Source organism: Myxine glutinosa, chromosome 3 (genome assembly GCF_964187855.1).
Source record: "Myxine glutinosa chromosome 3, kmMyxGlut1.1, whole genome shotgun sequence".
In the NCBI taxonomy this organism is placed as follows: domain Eukaryota; kingdom Metazoa; phylum Chordata; class Myxini; order Myxiniformes; family Myxinidae; genus Myxine; species Myxine glutinosa.
This window is the reverse complement of record NC_136263.1, coordinates 7,065,572-7,082,830: the sequence shown is the minus strand read 5'-3', so window position 1 is coordinate 7,082,830 and position 17,259 is coordinate 7,065,572. Positions and strand designations below refer to the sequence as shown.

At 42.9% G+C, this 17,259-nt stretch overlaps 1 protein-coding gene across 4 annotated transcripts in view; it reads right to left on the bottom strand.

The window, feature by feature from the left end:
- Window positions 1-1,340: 1,340 nt before the first annotated feature.
- LOC137423843 (heparan sulfate glucosamine 3-O-sulfotransferase 1) overlaps window positions 1,341-17,259 on the bottom strand; it is a 197,696-nt gene continuing 181,777 nt past the window's right edge. For all 4 annotated transcript variants that reach the window (XM_068111390.2, XM_068111391.2, XM_078773711.1 and 1 more), the window contains one exon: window positions 1,341-5,906. In XM_068111390.2, coding sequence (XP_067967491.2) covers window positions 5,460-5,906 — 447 coding nt within the window. In that variant the 3' untranslated portion in view covers window positions 1,341-5,459. The remainder of the gene's footprint in view (window positions 5,907-17,259) is intronic.

The following is a 17,259-nucleotide window of genomic DNA, read 5'->3' as shown; positions in this document are numbered from 1 at the left end:
ATTTCAATTGCAAGAGACTATATCCCATAAACAGAAAATGGAAAAAAAAGTAATCGATATTCCGTGTCTCGTGTTTCGCTTGATATTTGTCCGGTGAATGCCAAAGGACAAAAACCAATAGATAGTCCTGTAGTATGGTTTGCAAAGCTACGAAGCAGCCCAACACGAAAATTACATTTCCTGACAACTAGGCGCATTAAATTTGCAACGGAATTTTTCCTCTGGGAAACCAAGGGAAAAGCGAAATGATCAAATAATGTTCATGGAACTTCATGATGACACTTGACAATTCCAAACATATTAACGTTATGGGAATTTTTATTGTCATCTTGAGTGCAAAAGGAAAATGAACCTTCTTTCACCAGAATGATTACAAGGCAGAAGCAGAAGGCCACAATAATACCATAGCATTATAGGTCACAGGTGACCAGTATTGAGAGCTCGGGCACATGAAAGTCAAATGTTTATGGTTAAAAACAACAACCTGATGAGTTCTCAAGTTGGAATCTCTCAAAATGATAGCCTTGGAAGATTTTTGGGGATCCAACTTAACTGGACAACACTACGTGTTGAAATATTTATCATATTTCACTATTGCCATGAGTACGATTACGACTACTCGCCAATAGGTGCAATGCTCCATGAAGCGGACTCGGGATGCAATCCCGGACAATTCACCGGCACAGGAATTCATGGAAGATGGTTGTGAGTTATTGCTGACACCCCGAACAAATTAGAGTCTTCGCAATAAGATCGTTAACGTCCACCAACTAATGCTGACAGACAGGACGCCCAGTTCAACATCCATCCGAGGGACACCTGTGAAAACCCAGGATGACAGTTTACAGCTAGGTAGGGATTCGAACACAGGTGAGACAGCTCAGAGGCGACTGTACTACTACTAGTTCTTCTTTAATTGGCCGGACTATTCCCACCTTCGTGGGTCGGCCAGAGCGAGCAGTTTTTGGCCAAAGTCTTTCACAATTCACAAATAGGTTGGCCAGGTGTGACATTCGACTGGAGCTGATTTGGCCTGGATTTTGTAATCCATGTTCAGAGTACTGGCTCAGGAACTCGCGTCCTATTCGCGACAAAAACCGTGAGATTTTTATGATCATTAACGGACGACAACTGCCGACAGATGCTAAACGTTCATCTGAAGGACATCGATGTCTTTACCTGCCTGTGAGACACACCAGGGTGGCAGTTTATAGCCGAGTCTAGTCTCAAATCCAAGAAGAGACAGCTCAGAGGTAAGTGTGTGTATGTCCGAGCTATCCGGCCAGCCCATCAATTGTGACAAGTTATACATTGTAAAAGGATCAGACAACAATCTGACATTATTTGTCTACTGTCCGATATTTTATTTGAAGGTAGAAAACACATCAAAACAGAGAGAGGAAGAGAGAGGGGGAAAGAGAGGAAAGAGAGGAAAGAAAACCCCACTAAATTTAACAACTTAACAAACAAGATTATCAATTGTGCTGCAATTCTATACAATCATTAATCATACACAATGTTACACTTTTTTAAAGTCAGTGGTTCAGGATTTCCGCCTGAATAAACTAGTTCAAAGTAACCTGTAAAGCACGGTTAGTCTAATACATGTTACGTGTGTTACATATGAAAGAGAAAGGGTAGACGAAAGTGTGCGTTTTAGTCAATTTGATACATGTTCATGGGGGAAAAAAATCTCATTTCATTCCTCTGCACGACTCCCAGAAGAGTCTAAGTAAGAGATAACTAAATGGACGTTGTTAACGTGCTGAGAGCAATTTCGACGACATGAACTCGGACAACGTTCTGTAGTTATAATGAAGCCGGAGCAGAAGTAGAAAATCGCTCGATTTCCAGCCCGAACTGCTTTATGTAAATGAGATCGTTTTGTCTATTTCCACGAAAAATCGTACTTTCTGAGATGGGCCCATTTGTGACCTTGAATTTGGGTTTTATTAGTTCTCATTCACACCCAAAGCTGCATAAAATTTATCCTAACTTTTCAACCGGCTATGACCTTCAATGACGTACGTGAGCACATTGTCCTTGTAAGATGGTGTGAGGGCACGTTCAAACCTTCTATGACGTATGTGACCACATTGTCCATGTAAGGTGGCATGAGGCACGTTGAAACCTTCTATGACATATGTGAGCACATTGTCCTTGTAAGATGGCATGAGGGTACGTTCAAACCTTCGATGACGTACGTGAGCACATAGTCTTTGTAAGGTGGCACGAGGGACGTTCAAATATCTGATGACATATGTGAGCACATTTTCCTTGTAAGATGGCACGAGGGCACGTTCAAACCTTCTTTGATGTATGTGAGCACATTGTCCATGTAAGGTGGCACGAGGCACGTTCACACACCTTCTATGACGTATGTGAGCACATTTTCCTTGTAAGATGGCATGAGGGTACGTTCAAACCTTCGATGACGTACGTGAGCACATAGTCTTTGTAAGGTGGCACGAGGGACGTTCAAATATCTGATGACATATGTGAGCACATTTTCCTTGTAAGATGGCACGAGGGCACGTTCAAACCTTCTTTGATGTATGTGAGCACATTGTCCATGTAAGGTGGCACGAGGCACGTTCACACACCTTCTATGACGTATGTGAGCACATTTTCCTTGTAAGGTGGCATGAGGGCACGTTCAAACCTTTGATGTATGTGAGCACATTGTCCATGTAAAGTGGCACGAGGCACGTTCACACCTTCTATGACGTATGTGAGCACGTTGTCCATGTAAGGTGGCACGAGGCACGTTCACACCTTCTATGACGTATGTGAGCACATTTTCCTTGTAAGATGGCACGAGGGCACGTTCAAACCTTCTTTGATGTATGTGAGCACATTTTCCTTGTAAGGTGGCACGAGGCACGTTCACACCTTCTATGACGTATGTGAGCACATTTTCCTTGTAAGGTGGCACGAGGCACGTTCACACCTTCTATGACGTATGTGAGCACATTTTCCTTGTAAGGTGGCACGAGGGCACGTTCAAACCTTCTATGACGTACTTGAGCACATTGTCCATTTAAGGTGGCACGAGGGCACGTTCACACCTTCTATGACATACGTGAGCACATTTTCCATTTAAGGTGGCACATTCGACTAACAACATACTCCAATCGTCCAATAAACTCTGACTTGTTCTTTTTTAATATACAAGTATAATATGCAATTAGTATTAAAAACATTTTCTCACTTTATTGCATATGCTTGTACGGTACTTAAAAAATAAAATAAATGGTATAATAAATCCAGGTTTTCCGCACACCTCGACTCTTTTGTTCCTGTTTTCTCCCAGTTGTGGAACGACTTTTTTGAGGATGTTGAATCCCACTCTTCCCTCCAGGAATTCAAGTTGGTGGTACATCAATCACCATGTCACACATCATCCCCATCCTGACCCACAATGTTTGTTGTTGTTGTTGTTGTTGTTTTTTACCCCAATTAACCCCCGCTAACCTAATCCGATCACCCTTGAAGATTTTTGTTTTCTTCCTTCCTCTTCGTTAACCCTTTCGCTTGTTGTGCCCAAATGTGACTCTGAGTCCGTCCATTGCCCTTTTACCCCGCGTCATCTCGTTCTTCCAGGAGCCTCGATCTTTGAAATACAAAATGTCGGTGTGCTTTGGGCTGTCGTGAGCAGCTCCTTCATAATCCTTTTCATACGCCCCTCGTGGCATACCTTCAACCGTCAAATCCAACGAAACGGTTTCGGTCAAGTCTTATGGGAATGAAAGCTGTTTGTGGCTTTTCCCTGTTGTGAAATTTGATTGTTTTTCTTGGACGGATTTTTCAGGTCTTGTACGTCAACTGTGCCCGCACAATGAATGTTCTTTGGACATTTAAGATGAGCGTTGATGTCCATTTCCGAGTGCTGATTCGTTCGGCTGGAGAAGAAGAGAGACGATCAAGGTTTCCGACGATGATGTTGCGGAGTCACCGTTGAAAATATTCCTGTATTTTCCGGATCAGCTGTAATTCCAATTCTACCTCCCAAACTGAATCGCATTCCTGTGTAATCGGCAGTAAGGAAACGCTCCTCAGTTTTAAGGCAAATTTAGTAAACAACATGATCGACAAGAATGGCACGTCATTGGCCATCGGTTGGAAATACTCACAATCCATGGAAAGCAAAATCGACATGGTGGAATATTTCACAAATCCAATTTTCCTCATATTCCCCTTACAATGTAGGTCACGAATCAATAAGGTTTAGCCTCTCTGGGTACTAGTAATTGCCTTGCAGACCGACTGCCCCACTTTCCCAGCATGGAGCTTCTTGCAGCTTGTTGTGCAGCCAAAGTTTCTTTGGCTCGAGGCTTATCTGGTATTCCGGTGTGCCTGTGGCCTTCATTCTGATTAGGAGCAAAAATCCGAGGGTATGGATATCCGCCAAGCTTCTCCATTGGGACGCGAGTTGTTTTATTTATATACCTCGTGAAACGGCCCCTTGCATGTTGAAGTTATATGCTTATTTTGGAGGAATGTTGGAAGTTTTCCTTTCCCTGGCAGAAGCCTGAAGTCAAAGTATCGTTACCTTAAGGTTCGTCCAGTTCCTTTAGGTAGACCACCTAAAAATGTGTCAATTTAGTCCGCAAGACCGGATGGCTGTCAGTGGGGGTTCCGGTGAAGTCCAATTATCACCATCCAATAATTTCTCCAGGGCTCATGGCTGCTCCAGCTGTATCCGTTTCTCAAATGGCAACTTTCTTGTTTCTAACGATCTTAAAATTTGAATCATCTCACGTCTGTACACTCCTCTTTTTAATAATATCCGACTGCTGCTGCACATGGGTCCCAAAAGAACCAAGCACTCTGTTTAAGAAGAGAGGAAAGAGGCCAAAGATGGATGTTTTTATCTACAGTGAGATGAAGACAATGGACTCTTGCCAAAGTAATAAATGCCTGCTGTAAAGCTCCTCTACTCTGTTGTGCCTTTGTGTTTCCACAAATCCAGCCGAGTGAATGACCAGAGAAACAATCCATCTTGTGATGGGGATATGGTTGCAGGCAAAATGCCATGGTCGTTCAAAATCAGAACACGAAGAAGCAAATAAAGGCTTCAGGAAGTGAACCGCTATTGCACTGATAACAGGCCTAGTGCCAACTTTCCCACTGCCCCGGAATCCCCCCGAGTGCTTGACTTCCCCGCTGTAATAATAATGGGTCAATTTAAACGAGTGGAGGAAAGTAAAAAAGAAAAGGTGCTCTCGGACCCCACACACACAAGGGTCGTTAGTATTTCCCACAACAGAAAAAGGTTGCTGCAATTCCGTGGGCAGAAAAATACAGGCCGCAAGGCTTAAGAACAAATTGATGTGCCAATCAGTGTTTCAGGGGCCTAACCCCCAAGTGCAGTAACCACTTCAATCCTTACTGGTTCTTTGGCCTAGTAAATGTATGAGGCGATGGAGATCTTCAGCCCATGCTAAGCAGCCTGCACTTTAGGCCCAGTCAAAGGTCTGTCCGACCATCTGGAAGAAGCGGTCATTGTGCTCACGGAAAAAGTCCCTCAGAAGCTGCAGGACGTCCCAGCGCACAGGTGGGTGTGGACGTCCTTTGGATTCGCTGAGACATCGTTCGTGCGTCGTGTTGCGCAGGCAAAAGAAGCCGCGTGACGTATTAAAGTAGAAGCTATCAGGCCCGACATGGCCTGGCAAGCCTAGGAAGTGCTCGGCCGCTGCGACTTCGGCCGGAGGATTGTGCACCAGACGTTCGCCGTCGACAACGTGCAGGTGTGATCTGGGGAAAAAGGTGAGCCAGCGCTTCAGGTGTTCATCATACATGCTGCGATGCACCGCCCGGTATTCCAGGTTCACCTGGCTTTCTCGAATCGCCACTTCTTCGAAGGGAGCCGTGGCCTTGCCTTGTGCCACACGATTGTGGAACACCTGGAGAAGGTGAAAAGGAGTCAGAACAAGCAGCCAATGATAATTAAAACGAAGATGAAAAGAAGTAAGTGTCAGTTGGGCTGGATAAGCTAATTGTGATAGTTCTGTGCTTTTGTAATTCGCACAATGGCAATAATCACTGGATTTTCAACATGGAATCTGAGAATGTGAATGTCTCGTCACCTCTTCGAATCCACAAAAACATTAAATCACAATCAAAATAAATAACAGATGTTAATCTTGTAAATAATTTTGAAGGCACATCTTAAATTTGATGTTTCACATTCACGATTGAAATAAATCTGAACTTCCTGTTACCTTCGTTACCTTTTATACAGAAGATGAGGCTCATGGAAGAGTGAGGCAACATAATGTGAGAGGTTGATTTATTTATTAATTATTGTATACACTATGAAAGAGCTGGAGCAGATTGGAATGGAACAAAATGGAAAGGGGGAAACACCACTAGCAGAGTGGGCGTGACATATTTGGGATGGTGAGAAGGGCACATGGGGGTGAAGAAGCTGAATGGAACACAGCAAGAAGAGGAAGGAGAAAGTAGGGATGAACCAGAAAAGGAACAAGTACAGATACATTCAAAGTACACCGCCCACATGACAAATAAATAAATATCTTCCAGCGCGGCATTGCCGGGGCACCTTTGGCGCTCAGCGATACCACCGTGCAGCACATAGAGACTGTGTTGGGTGTGAGGGGTATGAAAGAATTGATTGATTAATTGCATAATTTAAATTAATAAACATAAATCGTAAAATAATTTATTAATAAATTGGCTAATAGCATACCTCAACCATCAGTGCTTCATCTGAAGCTGTAACTCTTTGAAAAATAATTAAATGTCATTAATCAAAAAAAACAAATAATTAATTGATAGTCAGAATATCAGGTTCCTAGCTCAAAGGTTGCCTGAGATATTTCCCACATGAGAAAGCAAATAAATAAGTACTTAATTAATCGATTATAATTAAGTAATTAATTAATTGATTGATTTATCAAAAAACAAAAAATAAAGTTTTTACCAATGCGTGTGTTCGCTATTGTGCCGAAATTTCAGCTTCCTGGCTAAAAGTTCCGGATATCGCTCAGAAAAACGAGAAATATAGAAAACAAGAAAAAAATAAAGAAACCAGAGTGAAAACTGAGTACTCCCTTTCAGTGCGCGTCATTGCCGAGCCCCCTTCGGTGCCTGGTGATGATGTCATGCAGCACCTGGAGATGGAATATGGAAGGAGCGGTGTACAACAAAGCAACTGACAACGAACAAACGTAAAGAGGTGAGGGAGAAGGGGGAAATCACAATAACCTGGAAAAAGGGAGTGCTTGGGAATTGGGTAATTTAGGGTTGAAGAGATCATGAATATGAATGGGAAATGACCTGAGTTAGTGGTGAATAGTTGTCTTGGAGCCCAAAAGGGAAGAATGTGACTGAGGAGTTGGTTCCACAGGTGAGAGAAAAGAGGAACAAATGAGTGGAATTTGAATTTGGGGGTTTAACAAGAAGAGGGTTACTGGCAGAACATGAGAGCCCTGTGGAAACCTGTGATGGACAGAACCGAGAGAGGGCAGAGGATGCAAGACCAAAATGAGGCGGTAGAATACAGAGAGGCCACCAACATGTCTACAATATGAACGTAACATGCCAAGACACTCAACAAGTTGATGTAACATGCCAAGACACTCAACGAGTTGATGTAACATGCCAAGACACTCAACAAGTTTATGTAACATGCCAAGACACTCAACGAGTTGATGTAACAGGCCAAGACACTCAACAAGTTGATGTAACATGCCTAGATACTCAACGAGTTGATGTAACATGCCTAGATACTCAACGAGTTGATGTAACATGCCTAGATACTCAACGAGTTGATGTAACAGGCCTAGACACTCAACGAGTTGATGTAGCAGGCCTAGATACTCAACGAGTTGATGTAACATGCCTAGATACTCAACGAGTTGATGTAACATGCCTAGATACTCAACGAGTTGATGTAACATGCCTAGATACTCAACGAGTTGATGTAACATGCCTAGATACTCAACGAGTTGATGTAACATGCCTAGACACTCAACGAGTTGATGTCGAGTTGATGTAACATGCCTAGATACTCAACGAGTTGATGTAACATGCCAAGACACTCAACAAGTTTATGTAACATGCCAAGACACTCAACGAGTTGATGTAACATGCCTAGATACTCAACGAGTTGATGTAACAGGCCTAGACACTCAACGAGTTGATGTAGCAGGCCTAGATACTCAACGAGTTGATGTAACATGCCTAGATACTCAACGAGTTGATGTAACATGCCTAGATACTCAACGAGTTGATGTAACATGCCTAGATACTCAACAAGTTGATGTAACATGCCTAGATACTCAACGAGTTGATGTAACATGCCTAGACACTCAACGAGTTGATGTAACATGCCTAGATACTCAACGAGTTGATGTAACATGCCTAGATACTCAACGAGTTGATGTAACATGCCGAGATACTCAACGAGTTAATGCAATGACAACTGAGCAGAGAGCAATGGTCAGACAAGAAGCACTCAGACAAACATGCAGGAGACAAATAGAGAAGCCAGACAAAGAATGTTGGGACACAGACAAACAAAAACAATGGGGGAAGAGGAGCCACATGAATGGACAGGACAAGAACCACCAAAAAAAATGAATGCAGCAGAGAAGTCTGCAGGTGGATCAAGGCGAAAGGTCAGTGAGAATATTAAAGACAGGTATGAAAGACCTGAAAAGGAAAACAGGGGAATATTAAAAACTGAAAATGATGGTAATTAGCGGTGCGACATGAGTCAAAAGAGCAGCATCCCCTCCCTAATCCCCCACTTGTTGATGTTCCACGAGCTAGGTGCAATACACAAAAAAATCTCACAAAGCCTACCTTTTCACTGCAAGAGGAATCACCTATTCACCGCTTACGAGTGAACACTCATCTTGTCCCACGTCACCTTATTATCCCAAGGAACCCCCAAATGAGGGTAACTACTACAGGTCTGATCATTATCGAGAACATAACGTGACATCTTTCTGTGATAAGAACGCACCTCTGAGTACCGAATGTAACTTTTAACGGATCTTCCAGGTATTTACGGGAATGCTGCCATATTTTGCAATTCGCGATCGCCGCCTGCCTCGTACATTATTTCTTGCGGGGAAATTAGTTTTAATTTACAGGTTTTTCATTTACATAACTATCTTAAAGAACGCAACTTTGTTGTAAATCAAGAGGTTGCTGTACCACATGCAGACTAATTTTTATTCCAATGGTTCCTCAAATAGTGGCCCGCAAATTTGATTGGTGCCGGGCCCACACAAGGTGAATCCGGCCCTGAGCCTGACATTTCTCTTTTTGTGACTTAAAAAGTAAATGTACAAGAAGTTACTTCCTGTGACTATGAGCTCAAATATTCGCAGATTTGAGAATCAAGTCTCAGTAGGTAAGTCCCCTTAAGAGAAACCTTCACCTGCTTGAGTGCGACACCGCTGAGCCGACCGCAAGAATGAAACTATTGTCGTCGACTTCAGAAGGTGCAAAATAATTGTTTACCTGAAGCAAACATCACGAGTGAAAGTCTGAAAATGTTTCAAGACGACACCAGGTGTAACGGTGTTGGAGAGCAATGGCAATTTGGTGGCGACACGACACCGAGGCTCAAACTTGGAGCCGGATGACGATTCGTCATAAAATCTTAACCCTCGGAATTGACCTTTTTCTGCGCACAGTTCGCCTTCATCAAGGGTGCAATCGGCTGAACCTTTGCATTTACAACTCAAAGTTTAATGTAATAATAGGAGTGGTTGAAAGGTTAAAAACAACTTTGATTGAGGTGACTCCAGTGAATCTCAACTCCAGGACAGAGAAGCTGTGAACCTGAACCTGAACTGAACCTCCAGTGGAGTGGAATGGCAATGGCTGCCCTTATCATTTGCTCTTTTAAAGTGTGACGGTGATACGTGGAATGCCTGCTGATACCATTGCTGTGGGATGAATTACCCTGTATGGAGGAGTTTGGTGAAACACAAAGCTGGAACCTGGTGCGACTTTTGTGATTCGGAGAAATTGTTTAATGTCTAATCTCCCACATTCTCTTAGATCTCATTCTTCCCTCCAGGTCTTCAAGACAGCTGTTCATCACCATCTCAGATATTACCCAATCGAAAATCATTACCTCAATCATCCTCTCCCCATCCCATCCCATCCCAAGCCAACGTCCTTCCAAATTTCCAGTTTTTTTCCCCCTCCTGGAGTTCCTTTCTGTATCAGTCTCGTCTATCCCATGTTCACTTTCCTTCCCACATCCATTGTTTGTCCGAGTCTCCCTCTATCTTGGTCTTCAACTGCTGTTGGTGTTTCCCAACTCTCTCTGCTGTTCCTTTTCTCCTGTTATATCCTGATCCGTCCAGTGTACTATCTCCTCCAGGAGCCTCGACTCTGTATACAAAATGTTTTTTTATATTAATCTACATTGATCTGCTTGCTACCTACGACATCATACAACCCATTGTAAGCAACCAGCTGATTGGTACATTGAGTTCCATGGTCGATCACGGGACTGTGATTTTCTTCTGAGAACAAGATTACTCTTTTGTAATCCGCCATAGTTCCTGATGAATGGCAGACTGGTGTGGCTGAAACTTTGGAATGAGCTTTGCCTTTCTTTACAAGATGTTTGAGTTTGTGGCACCATTTTGTATCTTGCACTTTTCCCAAAAGAGAGCATTTTGTTTTCACTCTTAAATTTTTACAAGACAAATGCATCTTGTACTTGCAACACCTGGTGCATTTTCATTGTGCTGTCTTTAAAAGAGTCATTGCTGGGACAGGTATACGGCTCTGATTTTGCGTTAACTCGTAAGAGTAATCAGATTTAAAATGTGGCCAGGGTACCAGCACACTGCAGCTTTCTCTTTTCAAAATTTATTCTTCTTCTTCTTTCGTATGCAGCACGTGGCAGCGTGTAGCATCATTTGGTGGGGTCCATCTGTGCCACCTATTCTTTACAAAGGACAACATGGGATTTTTTAACGTGTACGAACTAGTGCTGGCAGATGGTACAGATTAACATCCATATGAGGGATAGCAACGCACATTGATGAATTGCCCTGGATGTGAAACACCAGGATGAGAGTTTCTAGCTGGGTTGGGATTCAAACCCAGGCTAGACAGCTCAGATGCCAGTGTGCCTTCCTCGAGAGTCTAGACTCTAGAGGGATTGCATCCATTGGTGAAAGCTAACAGATGGACAGATGACAGGACCGACAAGCTTATCCTCAACATGGTGCCATCCAAGCCTGGGTTCAATTACTGGTCCAACTATAAACAGGTGTGCTGGCGCGTACCTGAGAAGGTGTGCCAAATGATATCACAGAAGTAACACACCTGCCCTTGAGCTGCCTCGTATGGGTTTAATTCCCCACAAGACTATAAACAGTTGGATTAGCGTTTCGCAAGCAGTGCTCAGCGTAAGAACGTGTGCCATCTTACAACCAGGACATTATGTGGGTTGATGTCTTCTCAAAATAAAGGCCTTATCATGTAAAGGTGGACATAAAAAAATCCCACAGTGTCTTTCACAAAGAGTAGGTGAGTTATCGCCGGCATCCTGAACAAATTAGAAATTTGCAAGGGCTCTGAATCATCAGCGGACCTGCATCTCGATAATGATGCAACCAGCTGGACAAATTGACAATTGAATTCCGATCCAATATTCAACCACGACCACCACCACGACGACCACTACTACTACTACTACTACTACTACTACTACTACTACTACTACTACTACTACTACTACACTACTACTACTACTAATAATAATAATAATAATAATCACGTAAATAACGAGAATGGCACTCGGTAGAGCGCACACCTCCAGCAGGCTGAACAGATTATGTTTGGTATCCACTGAAAGGCGGATCTGGATTCGGACCTGAACCAAAATCGAATCGGCTTGTTCTCGTCACCTAACCAACTCGTCCACCAAGTTTTGTCACAACTCGTCCATAACATTTTTAAACTATCATGTTTTTTGAATATCATGGACATATATCGCTTATCCATGATATTATAAATATCGTGTTATATATCGCTTTTTGTCGACCGCTTAATGGTGAAGAACCACTTGAAAATTAAATAATTATCCTATCTGAATCCATATTCAGATCTTCACCAAAATCTAATCGAATTGTCCTTGTCAGACACCCAACCGGTCCACCAAGTTTCGTTCAAATCCGTCCACAACTTTTTGAGATATCCTGCTATGTATCGTTTTTGGCCCGATCTCCAATGGCGAAGAATCACTTTAAAAATTCTACGAGCCGAATCCGAAAACGGATCTTCACCAAAATCTAACTATTTCCTCCTTGTCACATACGTTACCTCTCTACCAAATTTCGTCCAAATCCGTCCTCAACTTTTTGAGATATTTTGTTTACAGACAGACAAACAGACAGAAAGTGGTGAAAACATAACCTCCATCCACCTTCGGTGGCGGATGGATGTTCAAGGCACTAACATAATTATACATATCATCATTAACATAATACAAAAGAAAAAAATAAAACACCATTCATCTAAAATTAGGCACAGAATTCATAAATACCATATCAAGATATAATAAGATTCAAGTTATAAAATCCATAGACCAATATATAGAGATGTCAACAAAAAGAAAAACGGAAAATGACATCAAAATGCCTCAAGAAAAGTATGAAACAAAATATGAAACACAACATGAAATATTGCAATTAAGAATATCAAATTAATAAAGCAGATCATAATAGTTTTGTGATTTGTTTTGTGAACAATCAGTTGTGGTAGAGAGGACCCTGAGTGGTGCACAACAAAGTCACCATGAAGTGTAGTGAAAATAAATAAATAATAATGTATGTACCAGGCCTCTCCATGGAGTTCAACTAAACTGAAAGATGGCCCTGGAGGTTGCGACAATGACCGACTCCCTGACCTGCGGCCCACGAGCCATGGTAGCCAGGATAACAACAGTTAAGGTGACATCAAAAAGCATGCCGTCCACACACATGTGCTGCCAAGCACAGTTTATAATGGGACTGAGAATCAAACTGAGACTCAACTCTTCAAAGGTGAGCATACCCTACCCTTAAGGTGTTGTGTCAGGTGGACCACTGATTGAAATCATGGATTTTAATTCTGATGGACATAAAATAGCCATGGCGGAAGACTACCTTCAGGATAGCATGCTTATCTTTTGATTCCTCGAGGAATTAGATCCAAATAAAATTGCAATGTGGTGCAATGCCACCCAGTGTCATGCTGTGTCATGGTCGCGTGGACCATAATGCTCTGCGGAGAAGTGGATGTCAAATACCACACACAGTCTTTTGTAAGACTTGACCTTTGAGCACACATACTATGCCCAAATGGTAAATTCACTGAATAGGGTTGAAAAACTCGGCCCTTTAGAATCTCATCCAGGTCATAACTAGTGTTGGTGTCAGGAGTGGGATCACGCCAGTTGATTAACAGAGGCAGAAGATAACCTTGATGGTGGATCTAACAGGTGTCCAGGTGATTAGACAGGGATGACCGCCATTCGTGCAAACATGAACTTGCCACAAAATGCCCAAATACACTCCGGAGGTAGTCGGTCCCAATGCTAGAAACCCCTTGTTCCAGAGATTGAGGTTGTGATTGTGCTTTGGTCTCCCATTCCCAAGCCTGCACTCTGGGAGTCAGAGGTGAAACAGCCACAGCTGGCCTCACATTAACGGTAATTTCGGAAGTAGGCGGAAACAGGAGACGTGGAGTGCCTATTCTCCTCTACAATCTGGCGCATCGAGCAGAATGCCAATTTGCAAGGATTGCTGTTATTACTGTTAATGCTGCCATTCCATGTTTTCTGCTTCTCTCGATATGCATGGAGAAATGATTGCAATCCTGGGAAAAATCAGTGAGGGGTGACATTGGTCGTCAAATGACCAATCACATCAAACCAAACATGTTGCTCCAAGGTTGCATTTCAGGCCTGACTTTTCTGGTGAGGAAATCACTGCAAATCCAGTTGGTGGCGATTTCATTTTGAAAATCGGTCAATCTTAATCCGACAAATCCCCAAGATGTTCTAAAATTCAGTATGGGAGTGACAGAGAGCCTGATGGCTGGAAAAAGATTCATATCTGTCGTCATTGAACAAACACCTTCGGCCTAGCATAAGTCCCAGTGAAATTTCAACTGAACCTCAAATACACTTTCGGTCTAGCACAAGTCACGGTGAAATTTCAGCTAAACCTCAAATACACCTGGTCTCAGGGTGTAAAGCAAATTAGGTTTTAAATCATGTCGTTTTCAGCTACGTGTTGTAACTTTAAGGCCTACACATTGTGAGCAGAAATATCGATTTTATGCTTAACTGCATGATGTTTGGAAGGTGACATTGAGGCTTTGGCAGCTGTTTGGAAGGTGACATTGAGGAGTTGGTATCTGTTTAGAAGGTGATATTGAGGAGTTGGCACCTGTTTGTAAGGTGACATTGAGGAGTTGCTATCTGTTTGGAAGGTGACATTGAGGAGATGAAATATGTTTGGAAGGTGACATGGAGGTGTAGGTATCTGCTTGGAAGGTGACATTGAGAAGTTGGCATGCGGTTTGGAAGGTGACATTGAGGAGTTGGTATCTGTTTGGAAGGTGACATTGAGGATGTGGCTTCCTGTTTGGAAGGTGACATTGAGGAGTTTGCATCTGATTGGAAGGTGACATTGAGGAGTTGGCATCTGTTTGGAAGGTGACATTGAGGATGTGGCATGCTGTATGGAAGGTGACATTAAGGAGTTGGAACACTGTTTGGAAGGTGACATTGACGAGTTGGTATCTGTTTGAAAGGTGACATTGAGGAGTTGGCATGTTTTTGGAAGGTGACATAGGAGTTGGCATGCTGTTTGGAAGGTGACATTGAGGAGTTGGCATCTGTTTGGAAACTGACATTGAGGAGTTGGTATCTGTTTGGAAGGTGACATTGAGGAGTTGGTATCTGTTTGGTAGGTGACATTGAGGAGTTTGTATCCATTTGGAAGGTGACATTGAAAAGTTTGCATCTGTTTGAAAGGTGACATTGAGGATTTGGCATCTGTTTGGAAGATGACATTGAGGAGATGGCATCTGTTTGGAAGGTAACATTGAGAATTTGGCCAGCTGTTTGGAAGGTGACATTGAGGAGTTGGCATGGTGTTTGGAAGGTGACATTGAGGAGTTGGCATCTGTTTGGAAGGTGACATTAAAGATTTGGCATGCTGTTTGGAAGGTGACATTGAGGAATTGGAATGCTGCTTGGAAGGTGACATTGAGGAGTTGGTATCTGTTTGGAAGGTGACATTGAGGAGTTGATATCTGTTTGGAAGGTGACTGAGGATTTGGCATCTGTTTGGAAGGTGACATTGAGGAATTGGAATGCTGTTTGGAAGGTGACATTGAGGATTTGGTATCTGTTTGGAAGGTGACATTGACAAGTTGCTATCTGTTTGGAAGGTGACATTGAGGAGTTGATATCTTTTGGAAGGTGACATTGAGGAGTTGGTATCTGTTTGGAAGGTGAAATTGAGGAGTTGGCATCTGTTTGGAAGGTGACATTGAGGAGTTGGCATGCTGTTTGGAAGGTGACATTGAGGAGTTGGCATGCTGTTAGGAAGGTGACATTGAGGAGTTGCCATCTGTTTTGGAAGGTGACATTGAGGAGTAGGCATCTGTTTGGAAGGTGACATTGAGAAGGTGGAATGCAGTTTTGAAGGTGACCAAGGAGTTGGCATCTGTTTGGAAGGTGACATTGAGGAGTTGGTATCTGTTTGGAAGGTGACATTGAGGAGTTGCTATCTGTTTGGAAGGTGACATTGAGAAGTTGGTATCTGCATGGAAGGTGACATTGACGAGTTGGTATCTGTTTGGAAGATGATATTGAGGAGTTGGCATGCTGTTTGGAAGGTGACATTGAGGAGTTGGCATCTGTTTGAAGGTGACATTGAGGAGTTGGTATCTGTTTGGAAGGTGACATTGAGGAGTTGGTATCTGTTTGGAAGATGATATTGAGGAGTTGGCATGCTGTTTGGAAGGTGACCGAGGATTTGGCATCTGTTTGGAACGTGACATTGAGGAGTTGGTATCTGTTTGAAGGTGACATTGAGGAGTTGGTATCTGTTTGGAAGGTGACATTTAGGATTTGGCATCTGTTTGGAAGGTGACGTTGAGGAGTTGGTATCTGTTTGGAAGGTGACATTGAGGAGTTGGCATCTGTTTGGAAGGTGCCATTGAGGAGTTGGCATGCTGTTTGGAAGGTGACATTGAGGAGTTGGCATGCTGTTGGGAAGGTGACATTGAGGAGTTGCCATCTGTTTTGGAAGGTGACATTGAGGAGTAGGCATCTGTTTGGAAGGTGACATTGAGAAGTTGGAATGCAGTTTTGAAGGTGACCAAGGAGTTGGCATCTGTTTGGAAGGTGACATTGAGGAGTTGGTATCTGTTTGGAAGGTGACATTGAGGAGTTGCTATCTGTTTGGAAGGTGACATTGAGAAGTTGGTATCTGCATGGAAGGTGACATTGACGAGTTGGTATCTGTTTGGAAGATGATATTGAGGAGTTGACATGCTGTTTGGAAGGTGACATTGAGGAGTTGGCATCTGTTTGAAGGTGACATTGAGGAGTTGGTATCTGTTTGGAAGGGGACATTGAGGAGTTGGTATCTGTTTGGAAGATGATATTGAGGAGTTGGCATGCTGTTTGGAAGGTGACCGAGGATTTGGCATCTGTTTGGAACGTGACATTGAGGAGTTGGCATCTGTTTGAAGGTGACATTGAGGAGTTGGTATCTGTTTGGAAGATGACATTGAGGAGTTGGTATCTGTTTGGAAGGTGACATTTAGGATTTGGCATCTGTTTGGAAGGTGACGTTGAGGAGTTGGTATCTGTTTGGAGGGTGACATTGAGGAGTTGGTATCTGTTTGGAAGGTGAAATTGAGGAGATGGTATCTGTTTGGAAGGTGACATTGAGGAGTTGGCATCTGTTTGGAAGGTGACATTGAGGAGTTGGCATCTGTTTGGAAGGTGACATTGAGGAGTTGGCATCTGTTTGGAAGGTGACATTTATGAGTTGGTATCTGTTTGGAAGGTGACATTGATGAGTTGGTATATGTTTGGAAGGTGACATTGAGGAGTTGGTATCTGTTTGGGAGGTGACATTGAAGATTTGGCATCTGTTTGGAAGGTGACATTGAGGAATTGGTATCTGTTTGGAAGGTGACATTGAGGAGTTGGCATCTGTTTGGAAGGTGACATTGAGGAGTTGC